At 35.6% G+C, this 16,995-nt stretch overlaps 1 protein-coding gene across 1 annotated transcript in view; it reads right to left on the bottom strand.

The window, feature by feature from the left end:
- Positions 1-16,995, bottom strand: part of LOC150096245 (recQ-mediated genome instability protein 1-like) — a 115,965-nt gene that overhangs the window by 81,669 nt on the left and 17,301 nt on the right. Inside the window, exon 4 of the mRNA XM_090409398.1 lies at positions 6,468-6,587. Within this exon, the coding sequence (XP_090265524.1) occupies positions 6,468-6,587 (120 nt within the window). The remainder of the gene's footprint in view (positions 1-6,467; positions 6,588-16,995) is intronic.

The raw sequence follows: 16,995 nt of genomic DNA, 5'->3' as shown, positions 1-16,995 counted from the left end.
AATGGATTGCTGACAGGAGAGCAAAGGCTTTGGTTGTGCACAGGGCTGATATTCAAGCATTTGCCCTTGCAATGGCACCACAGTTAGAAATATCCCCAGAAGAAGTCAAAGCATCACAACACTGGCTGGATGGCTTCCATCAGTGATATGAACTGTCTCTAAGAAGATCGACAACACTGTTCAAGCTGGAAGATACAAGTTATTAAAACGTTATTAAATTAAAGACATGAAGAACTTCCTTGCAGAGAGAAGAATAGATCAAATAATGATTCCTGCAGGAATGGCTGCCTATCTCCAGACTAGAAGTGCTCATTTAAGGAGAGCTCTATTGCTGGACATGAGAGATTGGGGTCAATGGTTCTACAGGAAATGGAGTCGCAAGAAATTCAGGTCAGAATTCGGGGTTTGGAGAGTTATGACGATGTTCCAGAAGAAGATGACATGACTGTATTTGAATAAATGTAGATTTTTGTACATGAAAAAATAAGACATCCCCTGAAAATAAGCCCTAATGCGTCTTTTGGAGCAAAAATTAATATAAGACCTGGTCTTATTTTTGGGGAAAGACAGTATGCTGAAGAGACAATAATTTGATCAATGGTTATTCTACTAGCCTCACCTCTAGTGAAAATAAAATATATTAAATTAACTACATCAAAGCTATATTCTATTTAAGACATCAGAGAAACATTCTTTCATATAGATAGTTTTGTTCCAGTGAAAACAATGTCCTAATTTAACATGACAACTGTTATATTAGATTAAGGATCCTGGATTACTATGGTTCTTAGGGAGAAAGGTTAAGTGGACAGAATATGTACCTTCCATATGTTTGGGAGATTTTTAGACCATCATTATTGTTAAGATTAGGGTGATTGATAAGAATCTCACAGGTTTCCTTAAATTTACATCCATACCATGTTTTGGTGTGATGTAAACAACAGGTACTTTTCCAGTCAATTCTATGTAAAATGTTCAGAGCATGATCAGAAAGACCAGCCTGATCATAGTTATATTTAATGATTTGTTTATGTTCCTTTTTTCTGATAGGAATTGTGCATCCTGTTTCCCCTATATAGGGCAAATTACAGGTGCAACGAATACGGTATAATCAAGGTTGGGCCAGCGGAGGGAGTAGATCCTTGTATGAGTTAAGTAAGTTCTTTAATTTTTGCAGGAGGTTTGAAGCTGGCATTAAGTTGTATTTTTGTAATATTCTGTTTATTTTGTCTGATATTCCTTTAATGTATGGAATGGTTACAGTTTTATTATAGTCTTGTTTATTTTTGTTTTTAAGTGAGGTCTTGTACAGAATTTTGTTGATAGTATTTTGGTTGTAACCATTTTTTAGGAAGTTATTGCTGATAACTTTTAATTCATCTTTAAGTGCTTGTTCATTGGAGCAAATCTTCAAAGCCCTGTTTTTAAGTGTATTAATGATCCTTAGTTTTTGTGTTGGGTGGTGGTAGGAGTTTTTGTGTACATTATTATTATTATTATTATGAGTATCTCCATGGAGTCAGTAGACTCAACATAGGAGACCCAAACTAGAAACAATATCTATCATATCTCTTCTTGAATTCATTTACAGACGAAGAACTCACAACTGAATCAGGCAATGAATTCCACTCATTAACCACCCTCCAGGCGAAAAACCTCGTTCTCACATCCTTGTTAACCACACTTTTCTTTAATTTCCAGGGATGACCTTCTGTTCTTCCATCACTATCACACAGCTGAAACATTTCCCCTGCATCAATCTTATAAAAACCTTTTAGTAATTTAAATGTTTCTATCATATCCCATCATCTCCGCCTAACAACCAACCTCTGCAATCCACAAGCACTCAATCTATCAATGTAGGGAGCATTTTTTACATCCCTCACTAACCTAGTCACTCTCCTCTGAATCCTCTCCACAACCTCCTCATCTCCAAGGAATCCAGACGACCAGACCTGAGCACAGTATTCCAAATGTGGAAGTATAAATGCTTTATAAAGGGGAATAATAACCTCTTTATCTCTGGACGTGTGTTCCTCGATAACCACATAATCCTATATGTAATCTTGGACACCTTACCAATGTGTCCCCTATCCACCAACACCCCTAAGTCCCTAGCCTCATCAATCTCTTGGAGTACCGTTCCATCGATGTAGTACACAGCCGGTAATCTTTTAATCCCAAAATGCATAACCTTACACTTTTCCACGTTGAACTGATATCCATTACCCTTTGCCCATTTTGCCAGCTTATTTAAATCATCTTGCAAACTCTCAACATCAGCTTGATTTTTTATTGTGCTACCCAATTTTGCATCATCGGCAAACAACTGAATATCTCCCCTCAAGCCATTTCCTATATCATTTATGTATAAATTAAACAACAGTGGCCCAAACACAGAGCCCTGAGGCACACCACTGGTCACCTGCCTCATCCTCGACTCTGCTCCTCCATACACCACCTTCTCGTATCTCTCCCTGAACCATTCTCCTATCCATATCACCAGTTTAGTATCCATCCCCATCTGCTCCAATTTGCGTAACAGTGTTCCATGGGATATCCTGTCAAAAGCTTTAGAAAAATCCAGAAGTACCACTGTGTAGCCATTTCCTTTGTCCAACTCAGATGTCATTCTATTATAAAAAGTTAATAGATTGCTAAGGCAGGATCTCCCTTAAACAAAACCATGTTGACCCCTATAGAGTACTATATCCTGATCCACCCATTCTTGAATTTTGTCTTTAACCAACTTTTCCAATACTTTTACCACCACTCCCGAGATGGTGATTGGTCTGTAATTAACTACCGCAGTTTTAGAGCCACCTTTATGCAAAGGAACTACTTTGCATTCCTTCCACTCCCTAGGGACCATACCAGATTTCAAACTTAAGTTAAATAACCAAGTAAGAGGCGTTGACAATTCCTTTGCACATTCGTGACACCCGAGCTGATATTCCATCTAAACCTACAGTAGTGTTTGCATTTAAATTTTGCAATATATTTAATACCTCTGATTTCTTAACTTCAATTCTCACATTAGTTATTGCTACAGGTACAGAGATATCCTCACTTGGGTAATAGACTTTTGAAAAGTGATCACTCAGTAATTTGACTATTACATCTGAATTTGTCACCTCAATACCATCAGCACTGACTAAAGTTATCCTTCCGAAGTCATTCTTCCTTTTACTTGCCACATAGCGGAAGAACTCTTTGGGATTATCCTTGATCTCATTGGCTAAGGTCTTCTCATAATCTGATTTAGTTTTTCTTACTATGCTGGTAACCTTCCTAGCTTGATCCTTGTACTGCTCATGGGTGTGCTGATCGCCTTTCTTCTTGTACATTCTCCATAACATTTTCTTTTTTTGCAGATCAAGCTTGATACTACTGCTCATCCATCTAACACCAACCTTGTTTGTCTTCCTGACCATGGGGACACAATCTGATATTGCTTTCCTCAGATACCCACTGATTTTATCCCATGCACTCCTAACATCTTTCCCCTGCAATATGTTCTGCCATGGGATGGCTGCAAGCTCACTCTGAAGCTTGTTATAATTGCCTAACCTTGTAGTTCCATATATATCCCTTCTTAACAGAAAAATCCACAGATTTTGCAACCTCCCAAGTCAATACCACATGACTGTTCTCACCAACTGGAGGTAACGAGGACACCTTACTTATGTATATATCCTCTGAATCAATGACCAGATCCAACACTCTCACACCACGTGTCCCTTCAGTTATGTGCTGTTTCAAGTAATTATCTCGCAGAAGATGTATGAACTCCATTTCCTTTTTTGCCACGTGATATTTCTTCCTTCCAATTGATATCACCATAATTAAAATCCCCCATAATAATCACTAAACCTGCACTCATTGCACTAATTTTCTGATGCATGAATTCAATACCCCCTCCGTACCCCCTGGCCTATAGCCAGGGGGTATGCGGGGTATTGTATATTTGGTTGCGTTGGTCACTATTTCATACCAGACCGCCTGAAATGAACTCTCATTCACATTTCTATCATCTTGATATATACTACTTTCTTTGGCTGCAACACATCAGCTATCATCAACAGTACTCCTCCCCCTGTTCTATTTTCTCTATCCTCCCTGAAAATACTGTACCCATCACATTCAATTCAAGTGACATCTTCTGCTGACAGCCAAGTTTCACTAATGCCTACAACTTTTGGTGAGATTGCACTGACTAATGCCAAAAATTCTTCTCTCTTATTTCGAATGCTTCTTACATTGGTATACAAAAATTGCAGATTTCCTTTAGTTCTTGTACTGGCTTTAGAACTGATATACATGTCACTAATTTCAGTAGTCCCATGACAATTTTCATCCCCTCTATTCTGCAATTTATTCTGCGAATAAGGATCAAGAAATATACAATCACTGCTAAAGTTTCTCTCCCTTATACTCAACCTTTTCAATTTTAGTTTCCCTGACCAATTACTTCAACTTGTTCAGAAAACAGTAACTTCTTCAATTGTTTATGGCCTTCCATGTTCAGATGCAACCCATCTCTAGTATATAACTGTCTTTTTCCTTCAAGCACTCCAGACATCAACAAATTCCAGACCTCTTGTTTTGCACATTATTGCAATCATATCATTCATTATCATCGCTCGTCTACTTAACTCATAATTGTCAAAACGAGGCAGCACACACACGTGCACACAATCCTCCCATTGATACTTTTCTTCTTCACAATATCTAACAATGTTCTTAAATCTTTTGCTACCAGATTTATACTACCACTCAGGTCATTTGTACCCACCATAACTATCATCTTGTCTGCATGTCTGCATCATGCCCTCTCTTTATTGCTAAAGCCACTATCTCTATTATCCCACCAGCCAAGCACTCCTCAGGCATACTGCTCTCCATACCCTTAATCATAGAATCACCATATATTTTACCACTCTTAACTTCATTCACGTCCAAACAAGTGTCACTCATGGCCTCATTTTTCTACGCTATTCAGCATGACTCTCCCAGTTTCATTATTCAACACTCTTTTACTTACTCCCCTCACTCTCACGACATCTCGTTTCTTCTAGACCTCTTGTGCTTTTATTTTATTGACTAAATATATTGGCCAGTATGTGTCGGTTTCCAGTAAACAGTGAAGGAAAGACCGCCAGAAGGAAGACTTGTGACAAGTGTATCTAGAAACCGAAGTGTGTTCTCGATTGTGAATTGTATGCATTTTTGTTTGTTTGTTTAGGTGGCTGAGGAAAGTGTCTAGTCTCTGGGGGGGCCAGACAGCGAAAACATCGTCAACATATCTAAGCCAGACTTTGGATTTTAAAGGAGAGCAATCTAGAGCACGTTACTCAAAATATTCCATATAAAAGTTAGCAATTGAGGTGGAGGGGAGGGGAATAATGGTGAGTACATGGCTGTGCCTTCTTTTTGTAGGTAGAAAGTGTTTTGGCACACAAAATAGCCAGAATGTAGTACATGCACAAAGAGTGCTGTGATATCAGGAGGGAATATGTCCTATAATAGAAGGATTGTATCATTTATTGGGACATTTGTGAAGAGGACAGAGATGTCAAAACTGACTAATAAATCATCTTTTTCTAGTGTGATGTCTTTGATTTTGTTAACAAACTTGATGTTTTAATATAGGAAATGGAATGACCTCCCCCCCCCCACCATCCCATCGCTAATTTTGAGCATGTTGCTCAAAATGTTATTATGGTACATTTTGAGCAACATGCTCTAGATTCCTCTCCTTTAAAACCCAAAGTTTGGCTTAGATATGTTGATGATATTTTTGCTATCTGGCTCCATGGCCGCCAGACATGTTCTGAGAAACAATAATGAATGTATTCATATCCATTTTTGTGATTATTTGTGAAAACTGCATATTTGTCAAAAACGAATATGCTGAATTCATAATTTAACAGCTCATATTCTTCCACACTTTAAAAAAAACTTTTCACACACACACACACATATACACACAGACTAGATTCTGGTTTATTGGTCCACTGGTTAATCGGGACAGATATTTTATTGGGACAAATCTGGAAGAACAAAAACAAAATGAGAACATAATAAAATTTGCTTTGCTTATTTGATACACACTGTTATTTAACTATGCCAGCCAGTAACCTTTATCTCTAATTAAAGTATGTTTATTTTTCTTTGTATTACAATTTGTCTTATCTTTTTTTTTTGAGACTAAGTGAATGTAATAAATGAGATTTTGTTCAGATTGGTGAACAATATTCCTTCACAGTAAATAAATTTTAGATATCAGAAAGAATAAATACTTGTGGCAAAACTGTAGGGTAAGGTAAAGAAAATATAAACTTGTATAAAAATATTTTCTTTTTTTAAACATAAAAAAATTTTAAAGGCCACTATAATTAAAAGAATGCTATAACAGCAAACACTACTACTACTACTACTAGTAAAATAAAATAAATCATATTTACCTTGGTACCAGGAAGAATGTCACTAGAAAGGAATGGTATTGGATTAAACTCCATACCTTGCACGCACTGTATGCCATCAGTTAGACTGAGCATTAACATTCGTGTGGGTTTGGCTTCCCACTAATTGAAATAAAATACTTTTAGTAAAAGAATTTTAACAAAAAAAGCTATATTCTCTTTCTAAAAGAGAAAGTAAAATTATCCATAACACTCACACCCACATGCAAATGAATCTCTTGTTTAATTAATGAACATTTTAAATTTCTATTACTTGCAACACCTATATAATGCAATAATATTATCCTTTAGTTAAATACCAGAGTATATACCATAACTATGCATTATGGGAAGGGGGTCACCCCTTGGTATTACCTCCGGGTCTGACTCCCACCGATTAGACCTCAATAAAGGTTGAAACTGGTCTGGGTAGTGACTCTTCCCAAAATGCACAGCATTATACATGGCTGTAAGGAGATGTGCTTTGCATTATGAGACACTAAGGCAAGTGATGTGAAGTCATTAGCTTCTATATACAAGTTGCCCTGTCTTGAAAATATTTCAGGTGCAAACTTTGTTTGCTTACACTTGGATAAAAGGTTAAACCAAGAATATAATTTCTTGGCATCTTTAATTTATGTGCACCTTGTTACACACCTGATTTTACCTCAAACCACCTTCCTATACCATCTTCAATTCTAAATGCTGACTTACAGTTTAAATGGAGACTATGTATTGCTTGATATAAAGTCCCATTTATACCATATACCTGTAGAGTTTTGAAGAGCTTTCCTCTTAGCACCTTGTCATATGTCTTTTCCAAATTGACAAAACTTAAATACAAATCCTTGTTATTTTCCCAAGATTTCTCAACTATGTGTCTTAAAGTGAAAATCTGATCCTGACAACCTCTATTTGGCCTGAATCCAGCTTATTCTTCACCAAGCTTCACTTCCACAATTTTTCTTAGCCATTTCTGAAGTATACTTTCATAAATCTTACCAGGAACACTCAGTAGGGAAATACTTCTGACCATGCCTTCTGAATTATGCAATGCAGCCACATATGACCTCCATATGCTCCAGCTGCCTTTCCACATTTCAGATTTTTGATGACTTTTTCTACTTCAAATATGAATATGTATTCTTGACTGCATTCCTGCTAGGAGTTTTCTGCCACCATGCTGACACTGCTTGTTTCATTTAGTATTCTTTCCAAGTAATTACTCTAGACATCTAGAATATCTTTATATTCATTTTTCGTCACCTTTATCATTTCTGATCTTTTTTCAGTATTTTTTCCTGGATTTCTAAGCTTTTCAATAGCCTCCAGATTATTTTGCTAACTTCTTGATATTTATTTTCTATCATCATCATCAAATTCCTGCCATGTACCTCAAGGGGTGTACAGGATATGACAGTACTACATGAAAAAATTACATCATTACTAACTTCCTATCTACAATTTTCCTCAAAATCAGTCTGTTATTTGTCAAGACTCCAACATTATCAGATCTTATATTTCTATCGTCTAAGGCACTTTGTACCGTATCAATCCACCTATATCTTGGTCTTCATCTGGGTCGTTTTCCTGCATACCTGGCAGAGAACACTTGTTTTGCTACTTTTTCTTCTCCCATTCTATTTAAGTGACCATACCACATGAGATTAGCTCTGCTAATGCATTCCTGGATGCTGACAATGTCAAGTTCTTTCCTAATATCCTAATTTTTAATATGATATTGCCATTGATGCCATCTGTTCACGCCTCTAATCTTTCTCAGGACTCTCATATCTGCAGTCTCTAGTCTTTGGTTAAGTGTTTTACTTCTGACCCAGCTCTCAGATCCATAAGTTAAAACTGGTTTGAACACTGTCTTGTATACAGCTAATTTAGTGTTCCGACAAATTTCTCTTTTATTGAATATGAATTTATTCAATTGACTTCCCACCATACCAGCTTTGCTGATTCTGTTGTCTATTTCTATATTTAATTTACCATCTTCAGTAAAAATTGTGCCTAAGTAGCTGAAATGTTTTACTTGTTCCACAGGTTCTCCATTCACAACACAGGTGACATTTTCAATGATTCTGCCTATTTTCATTGTCGTTGTCTTTTTATTGCTGACCTTCATACCATATCTATTACAACAGCTATTCAATTTAGTCAGAGAATCTTGCAGACTTGTAGCGGATTTATTTAGAAGTATAACATCATCCGCATAAAGCAAAGAGCTGACATTAACATCTCCAATTTTGATATCAGGTTTAATACCACATTCCTTCATAATGTGATCCATATAGATAATGAATAACAGAGAGGATAATGTACATCCTTGTCTCACACCAGATTTAACATTAAACCATCTTCCTGTACTTCAATTCTAACTGCTGACTTACAACTCAAATAAAGACTAAGTATTGCTTGATATAATGCCCCATTGACACCATATAACTGCAGCGTATTGAATAGCTTCTCTCTTGGTGCCTTGTCATATGCCTTTTCCAAATCGACAAAACTTAAATACAGATCTTTGTTATATTCCCATGCTTTCTCGACTATTTGTCGTAAAGTGAAGATCTGATCCTGACAGCCTCTATTTCGCCTGAATCCAGCTTGTTCTTCACCAAGCTTTTCTTCCACAATTCTTCTCAACCGTTTCTCAAGTATACTTGCATAGATGTTGCCAGGAACACTCAGTAGGGAAATACCTCTGTAATTCTCACATTCAGTTTTATTTCCCTTTTTATATATGGGTACTATGAGAGCTCTACTCCAATCATCGGGAATTTGTCCCTCTGTCCAGGCTTTCTGAACTATGCAGTGCAGCCACTGTAAGACTTTTATACCACCATACTTCAGCATTTCTGGTCGAATATCATCTACTTCTACTGCCTTTCCACATTTCAAGCCTTCAATGGCTTTTTCTACTTCAAGTATGGATATGTATTCCTGACTGCATGCCTGGTCAGTGTTTTTTTTATCACTGTGATGTCATCACTGCTTGTTTCATTTAGCAGTTTTTCAAAGTAATTACTCCATACTTCAAGGATATCTTTTTTGCCTGTTTTCATGTCACCTTTATCATCTCTAACTCCTTTTACAGCACTCTTTCCTCCATTCCTAAGTTTCTTCAACAACCTTCAGAATATTTTGCCACCTTCTTGATATTTATTTTCTATATTCTTGCCAAAGTCCTCCCATGACTTTTGTTTAGCTAGTTTTACACACTGTTTAGCTTTCTTACATTTGTCTCTGTATTCTGTAAGAGTAAAAGCTGAGTTATTTGCCAGGAACTTTTGCTTTCTTCTTTTCCTTCACTGCCTCTTTAACTTCCTGTGTCCACCAGGGAGTTCTGATTTTTTTATCCTTGCACACAACCTCACCACATGCCTCTCTGGCAGAATCAATCAATGTTTTCTTCAGAGTCTGCCACTGAATCTCCAAGGTTTGATTCCTGTTCTCAAACTCTTTCATTTTCTTTTCGATAATCTTTCTGTATTTTAGTCTACAGTTCACATCTGGGAGCTGCTCAACTTTTATTCCCTTTAAAACTTTCTTACATGTTATTCTTTTCAATATGAAATTCAATTTTATCCTGCTCAAGACTAAATAGTGATCACTTCCAATTTCAAATCCTCTGTACACTCTGGTGTCCTGCACCAGGGAGAAAACGTCACTATCAACAATAACATAGTCAATGAGACTTTTCTTATTCCTAGCCTCTTCTCTCCATGTGAATTTGTGCACATTTTTATGTTGGAACATGGTGTTAGTAATAACCAGTCCATGTCCTGAGCAGAAATCCAACAGATATTTGCCACTATTATTAGCTTTGCTCTTTTCTCCAAATTTTCCCAAAATATTTTTGTATGTCTCACAATTATTTTCTACTCTGCTATTTAGATCCCAAACAAGGATCAACTTTTCCTTTTTCATTGTGTCAGTTGCTTTTTCTAAAGCCTCAAAAAATTCCTCCACTTCTACCTTAGTAGAACCTTCTGTGGGACCATAGGCACAAATATCTCATTGTTCAGTTCCCCATTCTCATATTTGCCCATTACTCTACTTGAGACTGACTGCCATTCAAGAAGATTAGCCTCGTATTTTGTGTTGAATACTATGGCTATTCCTTCTTTTGCTCGATTGTCATTGCCTGAATATAACATTTTGTATTTATTGCTCAGAAACATCTCACCAGTTTTGGTCTTTTTTGTTTCAGTTACCCCTATTATGTCGATCTGGTACTTATGTAATTCCTTAGCTAGCTCCATTTCTTTGTCATTCAGGCTTCTTACGTTGATAGTACCGATCTTTAACTCTGGTGATGTTGAGTTGGGGTTTGTTTTCAGATTTGTTCCAGTAGCTGACTTTTCGCTGTTCGCCCTGGTTCTCTGGCAAAAACAACGGGGGCCTTGTTTAACTGGGCGACGCCCAGCCGGCATGAAATTTTGTCATGTTGTACCATCATTTTTTTATTTTGGTTTAACCAATAAGAATACAATTTGGTCGGCTAAATCCCAAATTGCCAGCCCATCCTTGTTCGTTCAGTATCAAAGTAGATACCCAACAGGGTGCACCATGAGAAGGTGAGGATTGGACATTAGGTCAGAAGCCCTGGTCGGTTCTCTGCATTCCTTTAAAGACTATGTGGAGGTCTCCTCTCAGTTATACAGCTTTGACCCTTAAGCACCCCAATTTATTTTCTATGTTCTTAATAAAATCTTCCCATGACATTTGTTTAGCTAGTTTTACACAGGACTTTGCTTGCTTACATTTTTCTCTATATTCTCTAAGAGCATAAACTGACTTACTTGTCAGGAACATTTGATATGATAACTTATTTTCCTTCATCACCTCTTATTTCTAACTGCTCGAGTTCACCAAAGAGTTCTGATTTTTCTATTCTTACAGACAATCTCACCACATGGCTCTCTGCCTGAATCAATTAATGTTTTCTTCAGGATTTTCCAGTGAATCTCCAAGGTTTGGTTGTTGTTTTCAAATTCTTTAATTTTTTCTTAAATGATGTTGAGTATTTGAGTTTATTGTTCACCTCTGAAAGCTGCTCAACCTTGATTTGTTTTAAAACTTTCTTACACGCTCTTCTTTTCAATAACATGAAATTCAATTTTATCCTGCTCAAAATTAAATAGTGATCATGTCCTATTTCAAATCTTCTGTATACTGTTGTTTCTTGAACCAGTGGGAAAACATTCCTACCAACTATAACATAGTCAATGAGACTTTTCTTATTTCTTGCATCTTCTCTCCATGTGAAGTTGTGCACATTTTTATGTTGAAACATGGTGTTAGTAACAACTAATCCATGTCCTGAATAGAAATCCAGCAGGCATTTATCATTATTATTAGCTTTGTGCTTTTTTCCAAATTTCTCCAAAACATTTTTATATATCTGGTAATCATTTCATACCCTGTTGTTTAGATCTCGAACAAGGACCAACTTTTATTTTTTCATTGAGCCAGCTGCCTTCTCTAATGCCTCAAAAAATTCCTCCATTTCTTCCTTGGTAGAACCTTCTGTGGCACAAATAAGTCTCGTTGTCCAGTTTCCTATTCTGATATTTGATCACATAATTGCACTTGATATTGCCTGCCATTCAAGAAAATTATCCTCATATTTAGTCTTTAATATTATAGCTATTCCCTCTTTTTCCTGATTGTTACTGCTTGAATATACATTTGTATTTGTCACTTAGAAAGATATCACCTATTTTTGTCTTCTTTGTTTAGGTCACGCCTACTATGTCAATCTGAAACTTATCCAATTCTTCTGCTAGTTCCATTTCTTTCCATTGATGCTTATTATGTTGATAATAAGCATTGATCGATGCTGAGTTGGGACATGTTCTGTGATTTGTTCCGACCCCCCCCAAAAAAAAGCTGAATGCTTATGGCAACACATATGCACCTATTTGTTTTAATTCAAATATTTCTTTCCTTCTTAAATAACTGCATCAAATAATTAAGTTTTTGTTAATAAAGTGAAACTGCGATTATTATAAATTAAGAAATTATTTTGACATAAATATTGTATCATCATCATCAAATTCCTGACATGATCAATATTGTATCAGACTGTAAAAGAAATATCGGTATTTCTATTTAGGATATAACTGAAACAAGACATTGCTGATGTATTATGCAGAACTACTTGAGGCACCTTAGTGTGACTTCTGAAGAAGTGGTTTTTCTTTCTTTCTCAGTAGCATTGAGATTAATCTAAGTTTATAGCCTTTACGTCCAGCTGAGAAGATTATTGTCTAGTATTTTTAAGACAAAAGTTATTTCCAGCAGCAGTAAAAGTCGTGATACAGTATTTGGAATTTTTTAAGAAAAAAAAACAACTAATTACTGAACTTTCTTTGCATTCATGTAAACGGCTTTTATATGGTGAAAATATAGAACAGAATTCCTAAAACTTAGAATAATGTCAACAGACAACTGAACAAATGATTGTAGATTGCAAAGAAATAGTCTGGAATTAGAAGTATCTGCTTCGGCAGATACAACATTACTGGCTTACTTCTTTTATCAAACAGTAAAGTGAAGTAATAGATATTAAATACAGTCTGTGAAAACTTTCAAACCAGTAGAAAATTAGATAGAATAGTTATTTATAATTCAGTTCCAGGACTTCCATTCTGAAATAAAAAAATCTATTGAACAAAAAATTTGGTAAGACATAAAAAATAAATGTAAATAAAATATAAAAATAAACACTTAAAGAAATGCATACATTTTTCTTTGATATGTAAAGCCTTAGATTAAATTTTGAATTTACTTACCTCAGTGGGAATTAACTACACATTCATGTGTTTAGCAATCAACAATTTGATGATTCACAAACAATGCCTAAATGTCACTTCGTAATAGAGTTAAAGCCAGGTACACATGAATGCCTCATGTCCTAACTGGGGAATGCATGCTGTATGTAAAAAAAAAAAAAGAAAGAAAGTCGATGATGTAAGGGCACCCCCTATAACGTGACACCCTGAGCAAACACCTGGCTTGTCTAGTGCTTCCGCCAGCTCTATACTACACATAGCGAAAAACAAGTTGCAGTTTTTGCTAAATGTTATTAAAAGTTGCAGTATTAAAATGTATTTTTATTTCATTTTTTCTACTCACTTCAACACCCCTTGAAGGTGTCCCGAAGCAATGCATCATCTGCTTACCGTGTTAAGCCAGCCATTCACATAGTTCCACAGTCCAGTAAAACGGATTAAAATTAGTTCTGCAGTCCGGTAAAAAGGATTAAAGATGTACTAAAGGGGAGAAAAGAGAAGTTGGCAGAAATGTTAGATCAAGAGAGTCACGAGGAGATATTCAGGGGTTTCAATCCTTAACCTAAGATTCCCTGGAAGACGGAATATAAGGCAAGGATCTTCGATCGACAGTTTGGCTAGAACACACAGAAGTCCGAAGGAGGTAAAAAGAGGAGAAGGAGATCGTTCTGCTGCAAGACGTCCAAGATCATAAATGACGGTCAACAGGAGTGATTAGCCACAGAGGAACCAAACCGAGTCAGATGCTTTGACGAGTCTATGTATGCTCCGACCGCTAGACCCTTTGCCTGAGCTTCAAGACACCAGGAGATCGCATTCCAAATCCAGTCAACAGATCTGACTGATGTGCCGGTGCTCGAGAGCCTCTATGGAAAGAAAATCCAAAACCCAAAATGGAAAAGAATCTGAAGACTGAAATGAACGGAGAAGAAGTACGTTAAAAAGAGGAAGAACTAATGTGAGTTAATTGTTATATATTAATTTTGTATGTGATGTAAGAGGACTATTTTAGATGGACAATTAAGTTTATAGTGATAAGATATATGTCTGAGAGTAATTTGATGAAAATTTACGGTTGGAATTATTATGTGTGTAGACCAGAGCAGAGCTATTTCCTAAGAAGTGATTGGGCCAAAAGTTTAATTGTTAATTATAAGGAATCCTAAAGTTTTATGTTGCTAATTATAGAATTGCATAGAAATTATGTTCTGTGATAATTAGTTTAAACAAAGAATCATGATTGCAGTTACAGTGATTCATTGCATATTCACAGGAAATTGCCATAAGAGTTTGTCATATTTAGCATAACTTAAACTAAGGTTAGAAAGAGCAATTTTCCTATTTTGTATGTACTGTATATTCAGACTTAGTGTTTAATAAACATGCTTATTTATATCCAAGGAGTGCTGCCTGATCTGCCATGACTGTAACTTAATTAAGAGAGGATTTGGATTAACTAAAGACCTACTAGAAGTACTACTATGCAATGCACTGTTTCCAAATAAATTCGATCCTGTGAGCAGGGAATTAAATGATAGATAAGATAAGGAGTGCATAGAAAGCCATGACTGTAATTTAATTAAGAGAGGATTTGGATTAACTAAAGACCTACTAGAAGTACTACTAATTCTTATACCACATTGAGACCACTGGTGGCGCAGTCGTTACAAAAAATAAATTTCTAGTGCTCACAGGTATAAGAATAGAGTCACGGAAAGTAGGGTAAGAGATAACAGGCAGAATAAGAAATTAATACAGTATAAGGAGGGGAAATAGATAAGTAGAAAAGGATAGCAAAAAAAATTAATTTATATAGAGCATAGCAAGAAAATATATTGTAAAATCGCAGACAGAAAATATCACAAAGGAGCAGCAACAAGAAGAAACGTTTACTAAGGTGCAATAACATCATTATTGCAATAGTGTAGTGCACAATAGCCTCCATTTACACAGTCGCTCAGTAGTTTAACCAAATAGCTGAAATAGGCTAGTTTGTGGGAGTACAGGATTAGATGCCTGAATGATGTTAATGGTTAAAGATCTTTTGATGAGTAGATAATTTAGATTCACCATGGAATCCATTTCTCATTGTATGGTATTTTGCAGTAAAGTCAAATAGCTTCACACACGCACACATACACATTCAGGGTAAAAGAAATCTGATAAATATGTTAGCTACTTTGGACTGAGATCCATTGTTGTTTCTCTTCCTTACCTAGTTTGCATATTCATGCAATGGGTAGGGGCTGAGTAAAGAATTGGAAGTGAATTTTTTTTATTATTATGACAGTGATCTGACAATTCAAACTTCAAATAGTGAAGCTCTCAGTTAACCATTGCATGGATGAGTTAGCTTGTCATTCAACCTCTGACAATGTTTCTGTATCATCAGTTAATCACACCTTCAGTTATCTGGCCAGCAATCCGATTTTATGTTGCTGTCAATTATATTTTATTTATTTTTTTTATGTGACTCTCACCCATGAAAGTTATAAACCTATAGTACATTAATACAATGGTTGGGCTAAGGTTTTTTTATTTATTGTATTTTTTGTATCATTTATTTTGTACATAATCCAGAAATCTTGCATGAAAGGCCAAACATGGAACTTTTCTTTTCTTTTTTATGAAACCATATATTTTCTCTTGTTGCATAGTTCCATTTAATGGTTCCTCTTTTGCATTCTTCTTTCATTAGTCTGTTTTGTCAGTGAATTGCCTTTTATTTAATTGTACATTTAAACATCTGATTTGTATAAAGTATGCAACCTGCTCATGAATAAGCCCTTTTAACCTACGGATTGATTTTTATACTTTATAGGTCTTTATTTTAGATTTATTTTTGTTACTGTGTTTATTGCTATATCTAACTAAAACCAGAAGCCAGATTGAAACTAAACTGAAAAACAAAGTGATCTGATATAGCCTGCTTAAAAGAAAAAAAAAAATTTTTTTTTTTAGAAAATTTTAGATAGACAAATTAAATCCAAGCACAGTTCTACTGTGGATATATGCTTTATAAACAGCAATCCAATAGGACATTACTATTGGAAAAATCAGACTACAAGATAAAGCTTGAGATTGCGTGTGCATGTGTGTGTGTGTGGAAGGGGAAATGAGACAGCAAACACTGCTGATGGGTGGAAACAGACATACCATTACTCCTCCAGGAGGGATGTAGTGCCAGCTTAAATTTACTCATTAGAGCAAAAACTAAAGTTATTGCTAATATGCAAATTTAAAAACTTCTTTTTCATTAAAACTAAATGAGCATGTTTCTTGATAGATTGTTTTATCAAACATAAGTTTGGAAATTATCACCATTTGCAGTATTTTTTAAGGTTTTTCAGACTGTTTCTTTTAAGGGTAAACCATTCTTTGCAATAAGGAAAGCAGTCAGTGCGAATTCCACACTGACTGCTGGTTTTTGCGCTAAGTTATAGTAATAACAACAACTGCAACTGTTGTCCTTCTTGTTTTTTTAAAACTATGAATATAAGAAAGGGTATTTTGCAGAATTCCCTTTTTAACATGATTCATAAATGAAAATGAATCATGTTAAAAAGTGAATCTATATATTCATTTACCATTTATGAATGCTAGCAATAATTGATTATAACTGCTGCATTATAAGAGGAGGATGATATGATTAAAGATCAGAGGCAAAATAAGCACCAAAAAAGATTGGGTTCAGATGTTGTGTAATTTACTGCACTAATTTT

Source organism: Typopeltis vanoorti, chromosome 19, assembly GCF_054136105.1.
Source record: "Typopeltis vanoorti isolate ZY-2024b chromosome 19, IOZ_Tvanoo_1.0, whole genome shotgun sequence".
Classification (NCBI taxonomy): Eukaryota; Metazoa; Arthropoda; class Arachnida; order Uropygi; family Thelyphonidae; genus Typopeltis; species Typopeltis vanoorti.
This window is presented reverse-complemented; position numbering and strand designations above follow the sequence as displayed.